The 27500-nt window shown below is 36.8% G+C and overlaps 1 protein-coding gene across 1 annotated transcript in view; it reads right to left on the reverse strand.

Annotated features, from left to right (window-relative positions):
• The window catches only part of CCHR2.PART1H4orf48 (chromosome chr2.part1 C4orf48 homolog), a 139268-nt gene extending 114828 nt beyond the window's left edge, over positions 1 to 24440 (reverse strand). Inside the window, exons 1-2 of the mRNA XM_044062291.1 lie at positions 24345 to 24440; positions 23728 to 23878 (exon numbers count right to left, since the gene is read on the reverse strand). Coding sequence (XP_043918226.1) covers positions 23728 to 23878; positions 24345 to 24392 — 199 coding nt within the window. The 5' untranslated portion in view covers positions 24393 to 24440. The remainder of the gene's footprint in view (positions 1 to 23727; positions 23879 to 24344) is intronic.
• Between the last annotated feature and the right edge of the window lie 3060 nt (positions 24441 to 27500).

Genomic DNA, 27500 nt, shown 5'->3' on the forward strand with positions numbered 1-27500 from the left:
GATTGTGGCTGACAAAGTTCGCAGATGACTGCAAACTGGACGCCATAACTGACACTCCAGCGGACACAAACATCCTTCAGAGAGGCCTCATAGAAACGGATAATTGGTGCCAGAGCCATGGCCTTAAGCTGAACGCCAAAAAATGTACAGTCATACCCTTTGGGAAAAACAAGGCACCGACAAATTACCACATAGGCGGTAATCCATTAAGTACGGAAGAGGTAATCAGGGACCTAGGGACCCAGGTTGACAGTAACCTCTCATTTGACACTCACATTGCCAAAGTGGTTAGGAAGACCTTCTATATTGCCCACCTTATCATGAAGGGTTTCACATCTAGATCAAGAGAGGTCATTGTGCCCCTGTACTCTTCTCTTATCAGGCCAATGATTGAGTACAATGCCCCATTTGGGATGTATCTCACCCGACACCTGCAGCAGTTGGAAAGACCCCAAAAGTTCCTCACCAAGAGGATAAAGGGTCTTAAACATATGTCATATGCTGCCCGACTGAAAAAACTCCAGCTCTATTCAGTCGCATACCGCCTACTCAGAGGTGATCTGTGCCTGACGTACAAGGCCATGTCCAATCCTGAATTAATGGACATGTTCCACCTCAGAAAATCCAAATCCATCAGAGCCACGAGAACAAGTGACTTAAACCTCAACACAGAAATAAATAGGACGTGCTGGAGGGACAGATTCATAACCCAGAGGCTCCCTACACTCTGGAACAGAATCCCAGTCCATGTTAGGCAGAGCCCCTCACTGACTCTATTCAAGAGAAATCTCGACGAGTGGATGGGAGATCGTAGGTTTACCCCGGGGGTCATCTCTGTGTCACTACTAGGCAGACGCATAGTAAACTAAACCCTAAAAGGGCGTAGTATTCTCATCCTAAGGGGTGGTGTAAGCCACATACACTCTGGCTAGGCTTATAAATGCCTTAGGGCAGATAGCCTAGTACGAACCTATGAACCTATATATATATACATATACATATATATATATACATATACATATATATATATATATACATATATATATATATATATATATATATACATATATATATATATATATATACATATACATATATATATATATATATATATATATACATATATATATATATATATATATATATACATATACATATATATATATATACACATATATATATATACATATATATATATATATATATATATATATATACATACATATATACATATATACATATATATATATATATATATACATATATATATATATATATATATACATATGTACATATATAAATATATATATATCTATATATATATATATATACATATATATATATATATACGTATATATACATACATATGTATATACATATATATATATATACGTATATATACGTATATATATATATATATATATATACGTATATATACGTATATATATGTATATATATGTATACACACACACACACACACACACACAACTCATGCGGTTTTCTTCTTTTTTTCTTCTGATTTCTTGATTTTACTGTTGGGAGTGGATACATACAGTTCTGAATTTTACTATTCTGATTTTAGACTTTGCTTTATGAACCAGAATTGCATAAATCTTTCCATGTGGCTTACTTATTAGCATTTGTTATTGTTGCAGTTATAAGTTAAGGTTAGCTGTTTGCTGCAAAACAGCTGATCTAGAGCATGCTGGAGTTTGGGTATAGGTTTTGTAGTTAAATGGGGATGTTACTGACAGGCAATTCAATAATAAGTAAAGAGGAAGATAAGAGAAAAAAATACAGTAGCAGACATATTCGAGGATATAATGGTGGGTGGGTGGCCAGGACGGCAAGCAGTTAACAGCACAGGAATTTGTTCTGCTTCTCCTGTACATTTTTGATAGGATTAAATTGTCATTTTCATCAAAAATTATTCAAATAATCTTAAATATTCTGTTGGAAATTTCTTGGGACATTTTGGTGGAAAATAATTTACATTTCAAACATTTTCCTGTCAAAACTTCAAGGTAAAGATTTACCAAAGGAAGGTGAACCGCTCTAAAGTAGTTTCACAAGAAAATTCAGTGAAGAAAGCATTACAGTCTATTCTTTGTAGTACACATGGCCAATCCTTAAAACTAGATAAACTGGACTCCAAAGTCAACAAAATAAAATGAAATTGTACAAAGCAGACTGAATTAATCAAAGAAGTAGTGCAACAACAAAAATTCCTTAAATCTGCTATGGAGGATTCTATCACTGACATAGACAGCAAGCTTACTGAAGGAGAACATAACAATGATTTTATTCTTCAACATAACAAGTTCCTGGAAAAAAATTGAATACCTGGAGAACATGACAAGGAGGAACAACATCCAGATTTATGGAGTCCCTGAGCAACTACAACGAGATAACATGGTAAGCTTCTTATCCACTTGGATCCCTAAAACATTACACCTTCCTGAAGCCCTGTCATTTGGCATAGAGAGGACTCATTGATCTTTGACTTTAGTGACACTAGGGTTGCCACCTTTCATCGTGGTTAAAACCGGAGTAAAGCCACACCCCTCGCGTCACCAGTAACCCCGCCCATCCCAACCCCTCTCCCGCCTGCATTCCGCCCATTTTCTGACATCAAGGTGACATCACTCGGCAAGGAACACCCTCTTTTTCCATTCCTGCTGCCTGCTTTCGGCTGATTTACTACACTTTTTTGTAAAAAAAAGCATAGTAAATCAGCCAATTTACAAACTCCAATAGTCTGTTTTCTTTTTGAAAAAGAATACCGGAGTTTGTACAGTGTTTTCCGGACTACTAGAAAATCAGTTTGATTTCCAGATAGTCTGGAAAAAAAATGGAGGGGTGGCAACCCTAAGTGACACCAAGCAAAAAACTTTCAAATCCAAGATCTACAATAGTCAAATTTATTTGTAGTCAAGACAAGGATCTAGTTTTGAAAACAGTCTGGTCTGCTTCACTCGTAAAGATCAGTGATTCTTTCATTAGATTTGACAATGACTATTCCTCTCTGGTGGTTTTGAAAAGAAAAGCTTGTATTCCCCTGTTAAAATCACTGAAGAAAGACAGAATAAAAACTCACCTAATCTACACAACAAGTCTAAGATTATTCTTGCCAGAGGGGAAAAAACATTTGATTCCTTAGAAGATGCAGTTTCCTTCATCCAGAAACATAATTTACTTAATTCTAATGGTAATATGGACTCCAGTATATCTTTAAAAGGACAGGCTACAAGGACTGATTAGACAGTTAAAGAGAACAAAAAAAAAAAAGATCAGAGACAAATAAAACTATGTTATTTACATTTTATTTGTCTTAAAAATAGGCTGTTCCTGAAACATCTTTTAAATGAAATCACCTAAAGGTAATACTTTTGTATTTTCCTTACATTCATTTCAGTTTACAAGTACTAGCCTCCCCGTTAATGTAATATTGCAGTTTTTCCACTAGAGGGTGTGAAGTATATAGTAATAAGCTTATTTTAACCAAACTATTATAAATCTAAAGGGAAATATACTCAGTTTTATTTATTTTTTATTTTTTATTCCTTTTTCTTTCTTTTCTGTCCTCTTTCTCTCTCTTTCATTCTCAACAATAATTTAGTAACTGAGTAATTTTAATAGAATGAGTCTGGTTTGGGGGCTGGTTTGATTGTTGGGAAATACATGTGTGTATAAGGGAATGTTAAAACTCTTTACTGTTTTAATTTTAACATTTAACACACTATTTACATATAGTGTTGCTGATAGTGGGGGGTGTAGTTAAAATGTATGCACTGATGTGTTTTTAATCCCCCTTTCTTTCTAGTGATGTTATTAAGGTTATATAACTTTCCCCTGCTTATCTGATGTTAAAAAAATCTTTCAGTTAAAATGTGGCTTACAGAATGTGTCCATGAGCCTTCTGCATTTAAAGACTTTCTTTTCAGTCTATTTTCCTCCGAAATTACTTCAGAAGAGTTTAGATAATGCTTTCAGCTTGCCTCTAGTTACTATGTGTCTCTGTTTCACTCTGAATCCTTCCTGAACAGTTCTTGAGTCAGAAAGGAAGTGCAATGTGACCTTTAACCCCGCAGAAGCAGGAAGATTACAGAACTCAGAAAAAGACTGCTAAAACAGACCTTTAAATGCTTTAGCATTTAAAATTATATTTTCCAGTATTAAAAAACAAACTGTAAATACTGCAATTTAATATAATAGTAGTTCATTACACTTCTGAATGGCTTAGTTTAGCTATATACACCTGGAACATCTGTTTAATTATTAAAGGGGGGAACAAGTGAAATGATGCACAAAGGATACATATTTGATGTGGGATACATAGAGGAGTTCTCATTAAACTTCAAACAAAATACACAAATGTACACTTAATATTTGAGTGGAAATTTGTGTTAAATTTAAAGTTGTCTACTGATGTACTATGTTCTTCATCTGTAAATATGTTGTAAGTAATTGCTATGTAAATTGTTAATCGCTATGTAATCCAGTGTAACTACTGTCTGTTTATTTTAACTGTGGAGCTTTTCTCCCCGGGCCTCCGCTGAAAATGGACCTAGGTCCAGTCGGACACTCCCGGTCAACAAATATAAATAAATAAATGTTTTCAACATTACTACTGAGTGCCTATTCCCTCTGTAGCTGGTACACTGATTTTTTAAATGTAATTCTGAATTTTTTAATGAGTATTATTCCTACTTAAAGCACTTGTTCATACTAGATAATGCTGTAGCACCATTTTATTTGTCAGAATACTCAGATGTGTGTTTTACACAGAGAATTGTAGAATAACACAAGTTGAAAGACAATTTTATTAGGATAACTTATACTTTTGCACAAAATACAGACATTAGCAGTCTGCTTTGTAATTCAGCCTTGTTTGATAATGAATATGAATGTAAACAGCCAAAATCTATACAGGTTGTTTTCACAAGCTTCTCGTCTGTAACAGACTAGATGGGAATTTGTAATCAGTTGTGACACTTTTGTAATGAATGTGGTGGAGAAGTAAGTAATTTTCATAGGCAAAATTTTAATATAGATACTGGTTCATAACCTTTTTACAAAGTATAATATAAGAACAGACAATCTGTTACACAATGACATATAGGACAAGAGTGTTATTCTCGTCAAATTACAAACATATACCTTAAAAAGACATTATTTTCTCATGACACACAGTTTCTTAATTCATATAAATATTTCAATTGTTAAGAATGGTTCGAGCATATATTCATTATGATAGTTAATATATAAATAAATGTTATGTATAATTAATGCTAATTATTATACATAAATAGTTATTTAAAGTTCTTCTACATCTGATAAGTCTTATTATATATTAACCTTGTGTAGTTTTTTTGTTTGCTTAATAGTAATTTGACATCTTCTTAAAAAGTATAAAATATTTATTTAGAAAATGTCAGTTTATGTACATAGAAATAGTAGCAATAATGTGATTGGTTGTGTTATGGTGTTGTTAGCAAGCAGCTTGTATGAAATTTTCATCAAGCCTGGAACACTTAATTCCATGTTGGAGGTTAAAAATATTTTAATTCTGAATTTTTCACATAATCCTTATTGTGTTTGTCCATAACAAGTTGTTCCTTTCTTAGCATAATGCGTCATGCACTAAATAATTTCATAGTAATTTCTATACATATTGTTCCAATAAATGCCAAAATATAAATGCCTTTCATTAAATATAAATGGGTTAAATAACCCTTTAAAGAGGTGTAGTTTAAATAAGTATTTAACTCTGTATAAAGCAGATATTGTTTTTCTGCAGGAAACCAATTTATTCACTAAAGATTTAAATAGATTGTTGTTAAAAGATTAGTCAATTTTAATTGACTCTCAGTTTGGTTCAAAAGATGAGATTATCTTATTCTCTGGAAAAAAAGGTCTACCTAAAATAGTGGATTCCTGGTCTGAGAAGAATGGTATGCTGGGACTGGTGGTAACAGAAACTAATAAAAAAACACTATATCCGTATAAATACCTATTGGATCCCTGTGACTGGATCTAAAAGAGTTAAGAAATACTTAGATATTATAACACTATATTCTAAAACAGATAAGTTGATAGCTGGTGATTTTAACTGCATCCTATCAAACAAAGACATTACAAATGTTAAACAAATCAGGCTATCTTGAGTAGCGAAACATTTAAATCACTACAGTAATACAATATCAGAGATACGTCAGATTTAAAACTAGAAGCTTCTTTAAAATATACTCAGTACTCTTTTAGATTTGGGACTCAACCCAATATTGATAAAGTATTGGTATCCAAAGCATTATACTCCAAAATAGAGGAGGTACTGATAGTTTCATGTTCCTTATCTGAAGACAATGCTATTACATTTAAATTAACTTTAAGTGCAAACAATTTCATTTCTTGTTAAAGACTCCTGGCATATATAACTAAAATAAAAGGCTTTAATGACTGGTTATTAAAAGAGATAAATCAATTTACGGATTATAACAATAATGGCGAGATCACTGATGTCAAACTATAGGACACGTTAAAACCTTACTAAATTGGTAAAATAAGGAACTGGTATATTTGTAAAAGAAAGGGATGGGATAAAGAGTTAAATGTTCACCAAGTTGAAATTGATGCATTAAGTTGAAATTGATACATTAAAACTAAGCCTTAAACCCAACGATAAAGCTGCAAACACACAGTTGAAAAATCTAAAATCAGAAATACCTAGAAATCTTACATCATAAGATTTCCATTTATCTAGAAAAAAATAAATTACAATTGTTTTCAATAAACTCTGACAGCCTTCACAGAATAGCTAATGGATCGAAAAACATGAATAAAATAAACTATATTAAGGAAATTGTTTATAAAACAGGGAATAAGACTATTAAAAACTATGGCTCTGAAAGACATATTAAAATGTTTTAGCAAATATTATGAAGAAATCAATAAACAAAGTCAAACCTCAATAACAGCAACTTACTGAATATTTTTAAAAGAAAATATACATAATAAACTATCAAAAGAACAGGAAAAATAAGGTTGATGTGTCTTTTTCCTTTATGAAATTAAATGGTCAAATTAAAAATCTCAAAATGAACAAAGCACCAGGTATGGCTGGAATAATTCCTGAGCTATATAAAGTTTTACCTGATAATATTTAAAAATATATATTAAATGCTTTTGAAGAAGTTAACAGTACATCTAATATTCCCCCACCATTGAGATATTCTCTTATTACACCCATTTTAAAATCAGTAAGGACCCTGCTCTGTGTTCTTCTTATCGATCTATATCAATTTTAGATGTAGACTACAAGATTATCATGTCTACATTAGCAAAAAGATTAAATTGAATGCTCATTGGTTTAATAAGTGAAGATCAGACTGGATATACAGTTTATCCGAAAGTTCAAGATAATATATTAAGACTCTTTTCTTTGATTGATATGGCAAACAAAAATAAAAAAGAGTTATCCATAATATGCTTAGACATGGTTAAATCTTTTGATTCTGTGAATTGGTCATACTTGTTCAGATTACTAAAATATAACTTTTCCAGTGATTTCATAAAGTTAATTAAAAAGTTTGGTACTTGCGTATTATTGCAACCACAATGCCAGCCTGGGGTAATCTGCGATGTTTTCATGAAACGATTACTGTTAACCCTCAGAAGGGGTGTGTAAACTCGTAACTAGTTTTCAGAGACATTGCTTGTGACCCTGGAAGGGGGAGAATGGAAAAATGCCTCTCCCTGGGTAGCATCCTTTACCGATGATTTTCAACTGTCATGGAAGGTAATGCTCGGTCAGGAATGAGTAAGCAGGCCTTTTTAATAAGGAAAACCTTGTTTCTAGACCTACCGTTTTACAAATTCCTCCAAATCAGGCAGTAAGTACAAACACACAGCTGGTTGTATCCCTAAAACATTTCAGCAGCAGCTTGTAACTGCCAGTAAGTAAGGAGGAGCAATGGACACAAAGCAACACAGGTACTTGACTTACATGTGCAGACCCATTGTAAACACACGACAAGTGCCCATTCCAAAACAAAGTATGGTTCCCAATTATACAAAAAAAGTAGCATGTAACATTACCAGTGGGCCAACACCAGCAGGTCTTACAGTTTTTGCTGCTGTGCAATTGTGGGTCAGACAGTAGCAGATGAATGAACGGCAAGCTTTAAACCCCCGGATCTCCTCGTGGCTGCTGTGTATCCTTGGCTTGTTATCCCACACTCCTCACTCCAGCCTTCTCTATCTATTTTTGTTTTGCTCACTGGTCCTGCCTTCCTGGACATTCCAAGACCAGTGAAAAGACACCAATCTCACCTTGTTTTGCCACATTTCCTAAAAGAAAAAGGTCACAACTTCTCAGAAGAGACCTCAAAGGAATTAAAGAAAGTATGTTATATACTTCTAAAAACTAGTGTGGTCTCCTTTAAGGCCCCTGAGCCAGTGGTAAACATTACTCAAACCGCTGAATCACTTACAAATGCCTTCTACCAGCACCTACAGGACTGCATGGATCAGGCAATCCCAAACAAAACTAAGACTCTCTGTACCAAAGGCAAGCGTCCAGTCTGGTGGACCCCAGCCATAAACAAGCTCTACAACAAAAGGAGGAAGCTACTACAAGATAGAGCAAAATCCTTGAAAGGTAAGACACCTTTGATCATTATAAGTAAAAAACTAAGAGCTCTCATAAAATCATCCAAGGCAAATTTTGAGAGAAAAATCGCCAAGGACTCTAAAGAGAATCATAAGGCCTTCTTTAGCTATGTTAGAAACCTAGGAGGAAACTCCCAGATATGCTCAGAATTAGTTCAAAATGATGTGAAAATTACTGAACCTACACACATTGCCAACATACTGGCTGACAGGTTCAGTGCAAACTTCTCCCCTCCCCAAAGGAGAGATATCTATTCCAGAGGATTGTAGCCCCCAAACATCTCCAACGCCCAGGTGAGAACTGCCCTCACTAAGGCAAAGAACACAGCATCCATGGGACCGGATGGTGTCCCCGGCTGTGTGCTTCATGAACTCAATGAGGAATTAATCCCACAGTTAGGACAGCTGTTTAATCTTAGCCTCACCTCAGGATATTACCCAAGGAGTGGCGACGGCGACTGTGGTCCCACTTCATAAGGGCGGTGCCTCCACAGACCCTGGAAATTACCGCCCCATTAGCTTGACAAGCCTTATCTGCAAAGCCATGGAGAGGATCATAATGGAACTCATAAATAAAGACATAGGGAACTTGCAGACTTTGGATCCAACTCAGTTTGGCTTTGTCAAAGGCAGATCCTGCCTCTTAAACTTGGTTGACTTTTTCGAGACAGTCACCAAGGCCATTGATGAGGGAAAGGCAGTCCATACAGCCTACCTCGACCTGGCAAAGGCCTTCACACAATACCCCACTCAGGTATCATCGAAAAACTCATCAGCTTGAATGTAAACCCATACATCACAAGATGGGTTGCAAACTGGCTAAGTGACAGAACCCACAGGGTCAGAGTTGCTGGAGCCATGTCAGACTCAAAGCCTGTCACAAGTGGTGTCCCACAGGGCTCAGTCCTGGGTCCACTCTTGTTCGGCATCTACTTTTCTGAAGTACAAGCAAACACAGGAGGGTTATGGCTGACAAAGTTTGCAGATGACTGCAAACTGGGCCATAGTCGAAAACACATCTGACACAGATATCCTCCAGAAGGGCCTCACAGAAATGGATAACTGGTGCCAGAGCCATGGCCTGAAGTTAAACGCCAAAAATGCATAGTCATACCCTTTGGGAAAAACAAGGCTACCCCTAGCTACCATATAGGTGGCAATCCACTGAGCACAGAAAAGTCATCAGAGATCTGGGGACCCAGGTTGACAGTAGCCTTCGTTTGACACTCATGTTGCTAAAGTAGTTAGGAAAACCTTCTATATCACCCACCTGATCATGAAGGGATTCACATCTAGATCAAGGGAGGTCATCGTCCCCTGTACTCATCACTTATTAGACCCATGATTGAGTACAATGCCCGCTCGAATGTATCTGACCAGACACCTGCTGCAGCTTGAAAGGCCCCAAAAGTTCCTCACCAAAAGGATAAAGGGTCTCAAAATATGTCTTATGCTGCCCGACTGAAAGAACTCCAGCTCTATTCAGTCTCATACCGCTTGCTCAGAGGTGACCTGTGCCTGACATATAAGGCCATGTCAAACCCAGATTTGATGAATATGCTTCACCTCAAAAATCTAGATCCCTCAGAACCACAAGGGCGGGAGACTTAAACCTTGACACGGTTATAAATAGAACGTGCTGGAGGGACAGATTCATCACCCAGAGACTCCCTATGCTGTGGAACAAAATCCCGGTACATGTGAGGCAGAGCACCTCTCTGGTCTTGTTCAAGAGGAATCTTGACCAATGGATGGGAGATTGCAGATATACCCCAGGGATTACTTCAGCGTCACTGCTTGACAGAGGCACAGCAAAATGATAGGCATAGTTTTTATTCAAACTAAAGGGGTGGCGAAAGCCACATAACTATGGGCTAGGCTTATAAATGCCCTTGGGCAGATAGCCTAGTATGAACCTATGAACCTATGAACCTATGAAAATACGCCTTTCATTTTATAAGTGATGCTGCTGTACTTCTTTACTAGGAGCTAGTGTAGGATCCTGACCAGAATAGCCATCAGCCATACCCTTCTTACTGAAAACCCCCTCCATACCTGCCTTATCAATGCCACCTATTTCCCTATTTTTGAGCCTTTTTTTTTCTGCCCTACACCCTTCTACCTCCCTTAAATCACTCCACTCTCTACTGTTACAGGATTTGACCACTAGATGGCAGACTTCAACCACCATTAATCTCCTTTCCCTCTCCTTCTCACTCACTTTTAAATATTTATTCCTACTGTTATTCTTTAACTGCTTGTTAACAATTCTACCTACCTCTGACTATCACTCAAATCCTTTCCCTAATAAATCACCCCCCTAAGCATCCCTCTAACCACCCTGCTTACCTTCCTCCATACTTTCCTTCACTATACTGATTGTTTTTTTCACTGCTTTGCTGCCTTCTTTCCTTGGGTCTCCACTGTGCTACCCTACCTATCTTCAGACAGGTCCACCTTGCCTCTACTACTCTCCACTCTGGTATCTTTCTCTCCTGTCCCTTAGCATCTCTTTGGCTTCTCTCCCTCTTCAACATATCTGAATTTCCCTCTCTCCTCTTACCTAACCTTACAACCTGCCCAGCTTACCTTACATTTTGATCTCTTCTTCTAACCTCTACTTTGCTCAGGCTTCTGGCTGCATTTGCACACGCCCACCCAACTCCTCCCCCTTTACCTCTCCATCTGCTCTCAACCTATCTTAAGGGCCAACTCTCCCTGGGCGCCATCTTTAAACCCCCAGATCTCCTCGTGGCTGCTGTGTATCCCTGGCTTGTTATCCCACACTCCTGTAAGTGTGTATCTGTTTTTGTTTATCAAGAAACTGTGTTCTACTGTCCGTGCATTTGAAATTGTATATCTATGCATCTACTGTTTCTTTTGTATCATAGCACATAGATTTTTTTTTCATTTAATATGCATTTACAGTAATTGATTTAAAATTTTCTGTGTTTGTAGCGTGGCTTAAGAATTAATCCTATAGAATGTGTTCTTGCTAATTAACTTTTCCGAATCAGTCTCCAAATAGACTAATTTTTGCTTATTAGTACTGCTGTTTCAGAACGCGGTCAATTTGTATGTTTCCTTAGGAATTGGTGCCTTGCTATCCTGCAACACTTTACTGTCCTGGATATTTGTTGGTAGTAACAGTGAGGTTTATTGGGTAGATTATGGCTCCCATGCTATTTTAGGTTATATACCCTAATTTCTGGCTTCTGCATTAACCATTACTGTATACTTTACTTATTCTCCCAACCGGGGTTATTAAGCACCAATAACGCAGCTCTGCTGCTACAGGGAGATAAAGCGGCTCTGCTTGCTTTATCAGGAACTGTGCTTTATAAAACTCAGTCCTGCACAGGTATTTCCCTGATGCCAACCTCCACCTCATAGAAGCTGTGTATGCAAACAGCTGTGTTGTACCCAAACAGGCTTAGCAGCCGCATAAGAGGGTAATGAGCGTAACAGTCCTCATTAGACCTGAATCCTGTATATGTTCCATGCCACTAGCCTTCACCACGTTGTAGCAGAGCAAACAACTGTGTTATTCCCATTTACTCGTTCAAATACTTATCAGCAACAAAGCGGTGAATGAGGAGGATAGCCTTCTGTTGACCTTCCTGCTTTTTGAGTATAACCACCCACAGTTATTACCTTTTCTAAGTTTGTGCCTACAAACACAAACTGCCGCTGTTCCCCTATTTCTAAAAACAGCTCTATTTAATTAGTCTGCCCTTGTCAGACAAACCGTTTCTTAATACAACTGAACTGGGTAATGAAACGGAGGTGCTAGCTAGTTGTAGGTCTGCACTTACGAATCTGAGCCCCTTTATTACTTTCTGATTTGGTGACTTCAACTGTCTCTCTGCTGGGGTATGTTTTTACTCTGCTTTAAACTATTAATACCAAATTCTTAAGAACTGACCGTAGCAAGCAAATGCGAATGTGATTTCTACTAAACAGACTGTATGATACAAATGTTGCTATTTGCGAACGTTAGTTTTTCTGAAGTGCCTTCCAACACTTAATTGTGAATGAGCCTACGAATAATTGATCTACTGCTGTGCTCAACTCATACAGAATTGTACTTCTTGGTCCTTTCTCTATCGGACAAACCCTTTGATAGCATAACTAAACAGGGTAAGGTGATGAAGACACCAGGTAGTTGTTTGTTTGCACACAGTGTTCGAGGCCCTTACTACTCTATTAATGGCAAGCTAAATGTCTCCCTGCCATTTGTACATCTTATTTTGCACTGCGTTAAGTAGCGACAAGTAAGTAATCGAAACAGACCTTAGCCAACAAACGGGAAGGTGTCCCTGCTTAACTGTTTGCCTATACTTAAAGGTTTATTGTTTGAAAAATGTTAATTTTATATTTTTAAACTGATGGAAATGGCTACATATCGTATTACTCACAAGAATTTATTGATATTACCTTAGCCAGCGAGTTCCTGCTAAACAGTCTATCTATACATAAAGGTTTAGTGTTGAAAATGTTAATTTGTATTTTTAATTTGATGGAAATGGATATATATCGTATTACTTACTAGTAATTACTGTTTTATGATAATGGACCTTACCAGCAAATGTGAATTTAATGCACATTGGGTAGTATCTTATCTCTGAGTAATTATACACAGCCTCAACTTCACAGCAAGATAGAGTAATTGGAAACTGACACTGATACATTGCTTGTTGTGCCTAATTTCTGAAGGGTCTTGTATTTGAAGCATTTTGAGCTAACTTGTGTAATGTTGTTCTGCTGCTTAACCTGTTAATTGTATGTTACTTACACCTGCTGCTAACCATCACACCTCTTATATTTGTTCCTTTTTATAATCACAAAACTCCCTCTCTTTGTATTTTCTCTACCTATTTTTGTTTTGCTCACCGGCCCTGCCTTCCTGGACATTCCAAGACCAGTCAAAAGACACCAATCTCACATTGTTTTGCCAGATTTCCTAACTGAAAAAAGTCACAACTTCTTTCAGAAGAGACCTCAAAGGAATTAAAGAAAGTATGTTATATGAAAATACACCTTTCATTTTATAAGTGATGCTGCTGTACTTCTTTACTAGGAGCTAGTGTAGGATCCTGACCAGAATAGCCATCAGCCATATCCTTCTTACTGAAAACCCCCTCCATACCTGCCTTATCACTGCCGCCTATTTCCCTATTTTTGAGCCTTTTTTTTCTGCCCTACACCCTTCTACCTCCCTTAATCGCTCCAGTCTCTACTGTTACAGGATTTAATCACTAGATGGCGGACTTCAACCACCATTAATCTCCTTTCCCTCTCCTTCTCACTCACTTTTAAATAATATCTATTCCTACTGTTATTCTTTAACTGCTTGTTAACAGTTCTACCTGCCTCTGACTATCACTCAAATCCTTTCCCTAATAATCACCCCCCTAAGCATCCCTCTAACCACCCTGCTTGCCTTCCTCCATACTTTCCTTCACTATACTGATTGTTTTTTTCACTGCCCTGCTGCCTTCTTTCCTTGGGTCTACCCGCTCCATTCGCCCTGCGGGCTCACTCCACTCCCCTACCCTATACCCAAATTCCACCCACCCCCACTACTTCTAGATTTATACCCACATAGCCACTCCTACTTCCTCTCTAACTACTAAACTCCACCCCTTCCTTTTCCTATCCCCTCCCCATCACACCATCCATTCACCACATATCTCCATTCCTCCTTACTCAACACCATATATTGCTTATCAAAGCCTCAACATGCCTGCAAAATATTCATCCTTCTCAATTCAACTATTCTTCTGAACCTAACCTACATCTGCTACCTTACCCAGCCTAACCCCATAACTCACATCCCACTCTTACACACAGCCTGCTCACTCCATACATCACACTCCAACTCATGCATCTCAATATCTCCTGCACTATATCTCATCAACCACAATCTATGTTTTCATTACAAACTAATCTCTCCTTATATAACCTCAACACCCATTCTACCCTCCATATCCCCCACAAATCATTCAACACACATCACTCAAACAAAACAATCTAAACACCTCTACTACATAATCCAACTTCTAACATCCATTCTCTTATCTGGATATAAACACCCTAACCCAGGCCCAAACACCTCCTCAACATCTAAATCCATCCTACTAGCATCTCTTAATGCACAAAGCTTAGCTAACAAAATTCCAAACCTACATGCCTGGCTACTCCACAGCAAACCAGATATCTTAGCCATATCTGAAACCTGGTTAAAACCTCATATAAAAGATGCAGAAATAGTACCACCCAATTACTCCATCATGAGAACAGATAGAGCCCAAAAAAGGGTGGTGAAGTAGCTCTACTCTACTCATCCTCCCTATGCATTACTCCCTATAATAAAGCCATTCCCCAGTTCGCCAACACAGAATATTAGCTCAGTTTCAGTTAAACAAACACAAACATATATGCATAGCCTCCCTTTACATTCCCCCTGGAGACATCTCAGTACTTGAAGATATCCTCTCCTGGCTTTCTACCAATATCTCTAATGAAACTATTATCATGGGAGACACCAACATTAATTGGTCCTCCATTCAGTCCCCTGCACATTCCCTACACATCAACCTGTATAACTACTCTCAACTCATCAACTCCATGACTAGGCCCTCTAAAGACTTCACTAGTGGCAGCATCCTAGACTGGATCCTAGTCTCTCACCCCCAATACTACCCTGATAGTAGAACTCTTCCTGACTCCCTCAGTGACCACCTTCCCATCTTTGCTAGGCGTCTTCCTTCTCCCTTACAAGTTACTCATAATTACATCAGTACCCAATGCCTAAGAAACTTCAACCCAAAAGCCTTCTCTGACTCCCTAAAATCACTTAACTGGTACCCCCTAAAAACTCTACCCCTGGAAAATGCAATTGCACACTTTAATGCTACTTTCCTAAATCTTCTAGGTACTCTTGCTCCCATAAAAACCAAAAGAATAAAAAACAAAACCACCCCTTGGCTAACAAAAAACACACTACCATGCGACTTAGAGACAAAGCCTGGGCACGTTACCAAAGAAACAAATATAACTCTACCCTCAATGAGTACAAAACTCTTCGTAACTTAGTTAAAAAGCTTATCACAGCAGACAGTCAAAACTACTTCTCCTTACTTCAAAGCAACCATAAAACCAACCCACAAAAGTTCTGGAAAGGTATAACTACCCTCTTAAAACCTGGTACAACTGAAAACCCAATCCCTTGTCAAAATGTACAAGACATTGATCTTGCCACCCAATTCAACTCTTTTTTTCATAAACTCTATTTCCAAACTAACCTCTTCCTTCTCTAATAACAATCCATCTCCTACTTCCAATTCTCCTCTCCCATCACCGCCTCCATCTTCATTCTCTCATTCCCCATCCTCTCAACCTCCTCCATTCTCCATTAAACCTATCCCTACTTCTACCATAAAAAACTCCTGCAGAAGCTAAAACCATGCACCAATGCCCCTGATAACATTCCCTCATACTTCCTCAGCATAGCTGCCAAAGCCATTGCCCTCCCAATCAGTATCCTAATCAACCGCTCTACCCAAGACGGTCTTGTTCCACAACTCTGGAAAAAGACTTTCATCATTCCCCTGCACAAAGGAGGCAACAATACTAATATTACCAACTTCCGGCCCATCGCCATCCTCTCTCCCATTTCAAAAATCCTAGAGAAACGTATCCACCTTCAACTCCTTCCCTATCTCTTACACAACAACCTATTAGCTCCTACCCAACACGGATTCAGACCCAATCATAGCACTATGTCTGCCCTCCTATCCTTCCTTGAAACTGTGAATAAAGCTAGAGATTCTGGCTTCACTGAATCTACCATCCTACTCGATCTCTCTAAGGCCTTTGACACTATCTCTCGTAACCTACTCCTTACTAAACTATCTAACCTAAACCTATCACCTTCATCTCTCAATTGGTTCACCAGCTCTCTCTCCAACAGGCAACAAGCTGTCAATTGGAAAAAAGCCACCTCCTCCTTCCTCAACACCCCCACAGGTGTCCCACAGGGTTCTATATTGGGCCCCCTCCTCTTCAATATATTCATTAATGATTTGTTCCGCTCAATCCCTTATGCTAACATTATTCAATATGCAGAGGATTCTACAATCATCTGTGCTGCCTCATCCATCCCGACTCTCTTAAAGCTGACTCAAGATGCCTTCTCTACCACTGAACAGTGGATGAAAGACAGCCATCTAGCACTCAATGCAGCTAAAGCAAAACTTATGATATTTACCCCCTCTAAAATCAATACCTTTGACAGAAAACTATTCTCTATCACCAGCCACAATAATACACCTCTTGAACTGGCATCTGAAACCAAACTACTAGGAGTCCAAATCGATGACAAGCTTAAATTTGATTCCCATCTACTACTAAACATAAAAAAACACCAAAAACTTGCCATGCTCTACAGACACAATCAATACCTCACTTCAGCTACTAAGCTCAATCTCTCTACTACATTTCTCTTACCCTCCCTTCTTTATGGTGCCCCTCTTTTAACAAACCTATAATCATCTCTCAAAACAAAACTGTCCTCTTGTTATAATAAAATAGCCAGATTCGCCACTAGCAACACATCTTCAACCCATCACTGTGCACCTCTCCACAAACTAAACTGGCTAGAGCTTCCCAACTACCTCTCCAATACTCAGCTCACCTATGCACACAAACTCATTTTCCAGCCATCCCTCTGTCTCTCCCTCTCCACTAACTTTAAAATGCACCACACACAAAGACTACTCAGATCTACCAATCAAAACCTAATAGAAGTTTACAGACCCCTTCACCCCACAAGACAAAACCTCCTGTCCTTTTCCCTAGCACGCCTATGGAACTCCCTCCCTCCCTCCATTCGTACCATCACTAGCCTCCCATCCTTTAAAAAATCACTCCACTCACATCTAACATCCACATGGGAATGCCCCTGCTCTCACCCCTCATAACCTATTCCCCACTTCCTACAATCTTCCATCTCTTAAATTCCAGATAGCAAATTCATATTTGCATCTAGTAAACAACTTCTTATTTGCATCTAGCAAATTCTAAGCCTACTGCATCTAACTACTTATTTTAATCCTACTAGAGCAATGTTCTCCTTCTAAAAAAAAAAAAAAAATATATATATATATATATATATATATATATATATATATATTTTGATTGTAACCTCAGTATTTTTTGTTCTATCTTATAACCAGAAATTGTTAAAATGTAAATCACTGTAATCTTTGTGTAATCTGTGTTTGGAGCTTTTCTCCCCAGGACTCCATTGAAAATGTGTTCTTTTGTCCCAATGGACTATCCTGGTTAACCAACTGCAAATAAATAAATAAACAAATAAGCTTCATTGCTCCATATTTGGCCAATTTTCGTTTTCATACCTTGTACGCATAGTTTTCACAATACAGCAGTCTTACACTGGGAAGTAAATACATACTTCACTTTTATAAAGGAGTAGGTGCCACACTTCCCAAGTAAGTTTGACAAAAGTTTTCAGAAGGAGAAGGGCTTGCAAATGGGCTCCAAATGTGGTTGCAATAATACGTAAGTACCAAACTTTTTTGTTTTTTGATTTCACATATTCCAACAATAATTCAATTTGAAACAAAATAAAACAAAACTATATGCAAAAATCTGTAACACACAAAACCTTTAGTACTTTTCTAATACATCATTACATTTCTGCAAGGCTATGTATTGATGAGCTACATTTCTAGTCCTCATCCTTATGGTCAATAATTCATTTTTACAAATGATTTGGCTAGGCAGATAAATTCACTAGTAAAAGAGAGAGTAGTTTACATCTCCAGTTTTTAGTTATAATTTTCCTAACAATAGCTAGGACAGACCAAAAAAGAGGTATTTGCGATACTGGAGCAATGTCTGGAATTGGGGCATTGAACAAAATCAAGGAATCTGTAATAGTACAATTATCTGACCACAATGCTTGGCAAAAACTTCTAAAATCAATCCAGAAAGATAACACTATGTTACATTCTATGATCAAATGAATCCAGTCTGCATCAAGGGCTTCGTTGCATCTCCAGAGTTTTATTTTTTGTGATTTATATATATAACAGCAATTTTATTATTATTATTTATTTTATTTATTTACATTTGTTGACCGGGAGAGTCTGACTGGACACAGGTCCGTTTTCAGCAGAGGCCCAGGGAGAAAAGCTCCACATTAAGTATTATTTGCATTATACAGTTAAAAAAACATAGCATTTAAATATCAACATTAGTCCAGTTAAGGACGCAAGACAAGAAGAAAACAGATGTAAAACAGCTGTAGAGCATAGTACAATTTTAAAATATGGTGACATATACTAAACATGGTTACAAATGTAGTTGAGATTCATCAGTGAACAATTGATACAATCTGTTTTTGAGGTACATAACAGCCATTAGCAGTTGTTGCTACAAGAAGTTAGTATTATGTGGTAGGTAGCCTCGGAACATGAGTAGCCAAGCTTGCTAAGAGTAGGTTGTTGATAGGGGGCTGAGAGAGGTAGTGGGTGGGGGGAGTGGATGGTATTTGAGGGGGGGGGGTTGCAAGGGCATATCTGGCAAGTTTTGAAGTGTGATTTTAGTAAGGATTTAAAGTTGGTGCAAGAAGTTACAGAGGTAATTGAGGATTGGAGGGAGTTCCAGAGTTTGGCTATAGTGCAGGAGAATAATGCTTCTCCAGCAGAGTTAATGGCTCTTGTGACCTGTAGGAGGTTTTTATGGCTGGATCTTAGTGGTCTCGTGGTTATGTAGGGCTGGAGTAGATTCTGGAGGGATGGGACTTTTAGTGGTTGGTTTATTAGTTTGTGGGCGAGTGTGAGTTGGTACCATTGAAGGAGGTGGGGGAGCTCTAGCCAGCCCAGTTCTGCTAGTGAGAGACAGTGGTGAGTACGGTAGGAAGCCCCTGTGGCGAATTTGGTGATTTTGTTGTAGCAGGTTTCGAGCTTATTTAGATCGCATTTTCTAAGGTTAGTAAATATTGGAGAGGCGTTATGGCATTGTGGGGTATTAGAAAAATTCTGTGTAAAAATTTCCATTTATACATCTTTCAGTATACAGAAGACATACATTTTCCTGCAGATTTTAAGGATAGTTTTTACTTTTCTTAGAAAATTCTTCTTTATTTTTGTCAAGTAATTCCAGTATGGCAATTCGGGGGGATTAATTCAGTTCTAATAATCTTATGTATGATTGACAAGTATGACTTACCTTTAGATAGATTATTATTTATATTTGAAAAGAAGTCTATGATTTTTGGAATAGTTTTAGTTTGTATGGCTAATTCTATTTTAATTTTGTCTTGAATATATTCCTTACATATTTGTATATCTAACCAACTACTATGTTCCAGACTGTATCTAGCAATCAGACAATCAGCTGAGTGTATTTTATTCCTGTTCGGAAATAGATGCCAATAAATTAAATTGCTATTCTTTAAGTTAAACATTTTCATAGGTTCATACTAGGCTATCTGCCCTAGGGCATTTATAAGCCTAGCCAGAGTGTGTTTGGCTTTCGCCACCCATTTTAAATTAATTTTGCTAAGCTATGTGAGTTTCCTTGTATTAAAAAATATTAAGCATACACTTGTGAAAGCTATAGGAAATAATATTATTAGTAGATCTCTGATTAGATCATTTGAATTCGTAAATCTCTTGAATATTAATAGAACACGATTTATGAAAGTGTAGAGAGTAAACTTATGTTTTTCATTTAATGTATAGTCTTTTAAAACGGAAAAAAGGTATTGATGTCCAAATTTGTATAAGTTTCAGTTATAGGTTTATTATCTATTAATATATCTTCATGTATTAATTTCCAACAGGAAGCATAAGAGGAGTCAAGCCACTGGAGTATTACTTTAATAATTACAGATTTAGAATATAAGTCAATATTGGGGAAACCAATGGCTCCTTCTTCCCAACTTTTGACGTGCCATCGGAACTTGGAACGCTGAAAAGACCCAAAAGCACAATAGTTCCTTAACGCAACTTTATTGTAAAACAAACAGCGTTTTCGCTACACTCAGTAGGTAGCTTCTTCAGAGGAGGTTAAAGCATGAAAAGAGCACCAACCATTTTAGCCTAATAAATGTTCTCAATATCATTACATCACTTCCTGGAGTTTGTAAATGACATTTCGGACATGAAACATTTTAGGGAAAATTACTTTTACAAACTTTTTGGACATACAACAATTAAGCAGATTGCTTTTACAAAAAACTATTAAAATGAATGTAAAAACGAAGTACATCCAAAATTAATTCATCCAAAATTAATTTAAAACAGTTATACACAAAGTATAAAATATATATCTGTATAAAAATCGGAGCTTAACTAACTTTTTGATATAAGCAAAAAAGTCAGTAATCTTAAAAATCTAAGTACAAATGCATACCTGTTAAAACATGTTGTGAAATTGTATAATGAAAGTATATGTCTAAAACCTGAGTGTTCAACCTTCAAAAACACTGTTAATGAAAGGGGGATAGTGTGTAGCTTAATGTTTATACTTATATAAATCTATAAATAGATACTCTCCACAAAACCAAAAGAGAAGTATAATAATATTTAAGGAATAATAAAGGTAACAGAGATCAAGAATGGATCAATAATTGATTATCTCAAATAAGATTTATATTTTAGTACTGGTGCTAAAAGAATGAATCAATAATTGATTATCTCAAATAAGATTTATATTTTAGTACTGGTGCTATGTTACAGCTTTCATTAAGTCCAGGTGCATTAAAGGCGTCAAGCTTAAGTGTGGCAACTTAAGCTTGAGGTCTTTAATGCACCTGGACTTAATGAAAGCTGTAACATAGCACCAGTACTAAAATATAAATCTTATTTGAGATAATCAATTATTGATCCATTCTTGATCTCTGTTACCTTTATTATTCCTTAAATATTATTATACTTCTCTTTTGGTTTTGTGGAGAGTATCTATTTATAGATTTATATAAGTATAAACATTAAGCTACACACTATCCCCCTTTCATTAACAGTGTTTTTGAAGGTTGAACACTCAGGTTTTAGACATATACTTTCATTATACAATTTCACAACATGTTTTAACAGGTATGCATTTGTACTTAGATTTTTAAGATTACTGACTTTTTTGCTTATATCAAAAAGTTAGTTAAGCTCCGATTTTTATACAGATATATATTTTATACTTTGTGTATAACTGTTTTAAATTAATTTTGGATGTACTTCGTTTTCACATTCATTTTAATAGTTTTTTGTAAAAGCAATCTGCTTAATTGTTGTACATCCAAAAAGTTTGTAAAAGTAATTTTCCCTAAAATGTTTCATGTCCGAAATGTCGTTTACAAACTCCAGGAAGTGATGTAATGATATTGAGAACATTTATTAGGCTAAAATGGTTGGCGCTCTTTTCATGCTTTAACCTCCTCTGAAGAAGCTACCTACTGAGTGTAGCGAAAACGCTGTTTGTTTTACAATAAAGTTGCGTTAAGGAACTATTGTGCTTTTGGGTCTTTTCAGCGTTCCAAGTTCTGATTTCACTAGTTTGTTTCTTGTTGTTTGGCTGTCTCAACTTTTGACGTGCCAGACTATGGAGATTCTTGCTTTTTTGGGATACCATAACAACTTTAGTAAAATAGTTTATTGTTTTAAAACTTTTTTAGAAGGGGAAGAATTAATGACTGACTAAAGAATAAGTTTTTTTGGTATGATTATCATTTTGATCAACATAAGTCTATCCTCAAATGTCAAAAATAATTTATTCCAATTGTCTGTTAAGTTGGATATTGTATCAGTTAGGTTTTGGTAGTTAACTAAAATTGATTTTTATTATTAGTCTCAATAGTATTTCCCAAGTATTTTAACTGTAAATTGCCCCAGCCATTTTTTGTCAGAGTTTAACTTAATGGTTATATCTTTGTTTATAAGCAAGGGTTTTGTTTTATTGTGATTAATTATCAGACCTGAAATCTTTTCAAAGTAGTCCATAGAGTTAACTATATGATCCAATGAGAGTTCAGTATTACCACTTGTGAGCAGAATGTCATCAGCAAATAGTTGAATTTTAGAAGAAAATTTTTCATTTATTTTAAAACCTTTAATGTTTATGTTAGATCTTATATAGTTAGCAAATGAATCTATAATAAGTGCAAATAGCAAGGGGGACAAAGGGGATCCCTGTTTGGTACCTTTTAAGCCATCAAATGGGCTAGATATAAAGGAGCTTATTTTGACAAAATAAATTTGAGTTATCAAAAAAGGATATAACAGTGGGTAAATCACACATGTACTAAAATGAGAATTACTCTATAAAAATGTATACATTTTTTATTGTAGTATTTTAAGCGAATAGGAAAGGATGTGTAATCTCACTTACCATACTTTGTATTTTTATTCCTAAACAAAAAGTAAGCAATAAGCACTAATAAATGTACTGTAAATGAAGACCTGCATATCCAAACATAGACTCCACTGATGATCAAAAATAAACTTTGTGAATTAGTTTTGACAATCTACAGTCATTGTGCTCACGACATTTAAGCCTGAGCCTGAACCCACATGTGTGTTTAAGCACTGTCCTGTTGACAAAGTATGAACTGCTTGACACCTCTCAGGTGTACCTCATTATGAGGAACACTCCTCATCTGAGTCTTAAAAAGTCCAAGTTCCCCACTGTTTCACATTACAAAGGTTTGTCATGCTTTCAGTGTTAAGCATTTTTACTAATATGCATTATAAATAATGCTAAATCACATTCACTCATCAAAATATTTTTATAACTGTAAAGTAACATTTAACCAAATTGTGAGCTTTCTAGTTGGTGTTGTTAGTAAGTTGTCTGTAAATGTTCCACATTACCAGATACTATTCCACATTCTCCAGATGGAAGGCCGAGAACAATGGCCTGGCTTGCCCTACTTGTTGATCAGAAAAACTGACAAACACTTTTGTGACTACAATAGGTACACAGTGTAAAAGACAACATACAGTCCCTTGACTTCTAAGCAAATGAACTTACTTTCTGCTGGAATAACAGTCCCAGTTTCTTGGATGGTGGCTTCAGTCTCTGTCACATCCAGCAAAGCAATCACCAGAATTCCCAAAGCAATGAACCACATCACTCTGAAAAGGAAACAGGTCGCCATCGCTGTCGTCAAGAAAATCTTGCGCTGATAACGAAAAGGAAAGAAGAAGAAAATAATAGCATATGTTCTATGTCCGCTTGTCTAACTATTCAAATGATGCATAACATACCCATAAGAAAAACAACACAAAAGCATATGAAAGCAGTAAACAAAGTCGCCGCACCCCTGCCCTGCGTGCCTTACAATATATATTTTTCTACATCCATATCTGGTTTACAGGCATTCTGAGTTGTATGAAAAAAAATGAACATCGCCTGCAAATAATGTCTTCCTTTAAGATGGATGGACGTAAAATGACAGCCTCATTAACTGCAGGCAATTTAAATATGCTGCAGTATGTCAGTAACAGGTTCATCGTCTAACTAAACAGGTATCCTTACCTCCTCGATAAAGTGTTCCTCTTATTTGGATGGGCAGCTTTTTGTTGTTTGGAAACCTGTCACAGTGTATTGTCATGAAAAAGCCAGCAAAATGAACCCACTCCACCTACCTGGGTCTCAGAACCAGCATTTATGATCGGGAGGGGCTGACAACCCATTTGAAAACCAATCCGCGTCTAAGAAAATCGGAGAGGCCGTCGTTAGTGTAAGATCGTCCCTTTTGTGCATCCGCTGACGACAGATAAGCGAGCTAGTGCATTGCAATCATAGACAGTATAATTACCTTAGTGTTCTGTGACCGGTTAGCGTTTTAGCCGTACGTTTCAAGTCTTTGCCTTAGTCTCTGATTTTGGGAGCGCATTTACGAAAACACTGTCTCTTTCTCTGTAGCCTTTTTGTTCCAAGAGTTGTACGTTAAACTAATAGCTTAATCAGACATCCCTGCAGTTTATTCTACTGGTCTTTCGTAATAAAATAAATCTTGTGTTAGGATTTGCGAAGCACTGGCCCAAGGTAGATAGGTGCAAATACGCAATTATACGTGATAACCGTTTTGAAATGAACTAACCCAAAAAAGGACTGTTTTCTATGTCATGGATCCCAAAACTGTCATATGTTAACCCAATACAGTGGGTGTTTTAAATAAGCAATACTACATAATGTTGAAATGCGGACAATGTTCTTTCTGTTTAATAACAACGGTGAGTTTTACCTGCTAAGGTGAAGCCCGAGGTGTTTAAATGTTGCCGGAGGGAAAAACAGACCATTACCCACTTCCACCGTACATAAACTGCTTTTAGGCAATGCTTCGTTTATATATGCAGTTGCTAACCAGGAAATGAATCCCTTTGAGCCATGACAGCCACCCCAACAAAAATGAGCATTGTGTGCGTGTATGTGTGTGTTGGGGGGGGGGGGGGGGGGCAATACCAGACTGTAACTGAATTAAAGGGCAATGCAGTTTTGTCCTTGTTCATCAGAAATCAGCATGCTTGTTGTCCTGGCTTAAAAAACGTGGGACTTTTGTCTTTTCGTCTGTAATGTCTTTTGAAGTATGTTGGCTCTTAAAATTTGCTGACTTGGGTTGCAAGACCAGGAAGTGTCTTTATTTTGACATGCAATTGGTACAATCTATCTACTGGATATGATTTGCATTGTGCATAACACAATGACACTTGGGTGGAGTCTCAGTCAAGTGAAGGAGCAGACTTTGGTATGTATTGCCAACATCTATTATAAGACTGAGGAGAATGTTGCTATGACAAGTTGTCTTGCTCAAGTTTTAGAAAAATAATGTCATGTGATGAACATTAGGGTTTGAGAAAAAACATTGTTTATAAATCCCTGCTGTGTCAAGAGAGAGTTGGTGTTGTCTTGTCTAGGAGTGGGCCTATCTTTCAGTACTAGCTATTAATTTATTTAACTTAAGACAGTTATGGACAGCATATCTACAGTCAGAGATACCTGGCAAATGTAGGTATCAAGAGCTTAATTTTTTTTATGTGCACCCTGTTTTATTGTCTTTTATGTTACTTTTCTGTGTGTGCCAACTTAAATTTATTTTAACCTGTATTTGTACTGTTTCCTTCATTATTTAAGTAATTTGTAGTAATCTTTAAGCTCTTGAGGTTGTCATCCATTATTTAGTGTATATGTATATTTATGCACTGCTGCTTATCTAAGAGGAGGATAAACATTATTTACACTGCTGGTTAATAAGCCGTGTGGCACACATTTGCCATTGGATTGCTTAGGCCTGGCATACTTTATATTTGGCTTATTTTAACAACAGAAGGTAACTGAAAGGCCCTGGTTATTCAAGGGTTGTTGCAATACTACCATGCCAGGAAGAAAGCTTTGGAGAATTGCAGGCAGAATTCTGCCAGCTTTCCATAGGAATTGTATGGGGGGATGAGACAATTATGGTGGATAAAAAGTAACTGGAATAAATTGTTTCAGAGAGACACGGACAGACAGACGTGAGAGAGGGGCCTGGGAGTGCCTGGCAAAATACTTGGCTGTGTAATTGGCCCACTTTCAGTCTGGTCCAGGGGATGAATGTAGGAAGCCCATCTCCATGGCAGCAGTGCATATTCCCTTTATGCTCTTGTATCCAGTTAGGAGTTAATTACTGAAACAGACATGTGTACTCTTTCTTACTATTCCTTCATCCTTGATTGGCAGTGATGGATTCAAAACCCCATTAGTGCTAGCCATGCCACAGCAGGGGGCATCCTGCCATCTGGGTTCATAATAGTGGCAATGGTGTCATCACCACATCACAATGGTAACCATCCTTCCATCCGTCACAGTAATAGACAGTGATGACAATAATAGAAATGCAGTTATTCAGCCTAAATCAGCTTTGTGACCTGTTACCAAAGGTGCACCTGTGTTGAGCCTTACAGCCAAAAGGTAAAATATATTTATTGAGATTTGGTTTTTATTTTTTAGTCAGCTCGGGTTAGGAACAGACAAAAAATTGGTTCTTCTGACAACTATGCTAATATATTTTAACAGAGTGAGAACAAAAACAGATTATTATTCTTGGGAGCTTTACATCGCCTGGGACTGAATAAACATATGTGAAAACATTGTCCTTGGTTTACATCAACATTGCCTGTTAGAGAAAAAAGTCTGAAATAGAAATATAAGCAAAAAAAAAAAAACACTGATTAGTCACCACTCTGAATAAAAAATTATTTAATACTACATGTTAAGCACTTTTGACCTTAGTTTCTGGACTTCATTGGAATGTAACAAACAAATAACCTGATATTTAACTAATAAAAATCCCACTAAAACATAATGTAAACAATTCAAGCAAAAATTAAAGGCATACTGACATTTTCAAGAAAAATTACATATTTAAATCATGATTCAGCAACATGTTTAAAATATATATAAAACAAAAGTAAACATACACAAAGAACAATAAAACAATTGACTTAGCTGTAAAATGCTTATAATAATAATCATGTCATTCAAACCAGGGGCTTTACCCCATCAGTTCTTAGCTGCCAAGTAACTTCTCTAAGTTCAAGTTTATTTTTCCAGTCACTACCTCTATCACCTTTTCTGACCTTCTAAAGTATGGTAACAAAAATTCACGCTCTTTGTGGCATTCTTTCATATGCTGAGGTAGGGCATTTTTTTATCCCCTTTAGAAATACAATACAAATGCCAGTACATTCCACTTTTCAAGGTATTTTGGGTCTTACCTATATAAAAAGCTTGACAATATTTACAACAAGCTAAATACACCA

Source organism: Protopterus annectens, chromosome 2.part1, assembly GCF_019279795.1.
Source record: "Protopterus annectens isolate FY-2018-M chromosome 2.part1, PAN1.0, whole genome shotgun sequence".
Lineage (NCBI taxonomy): Eukaryota > Metazoa > Chordata > Ceratodontiformes > Protopteridae > Protopterus > Protopterus annectens.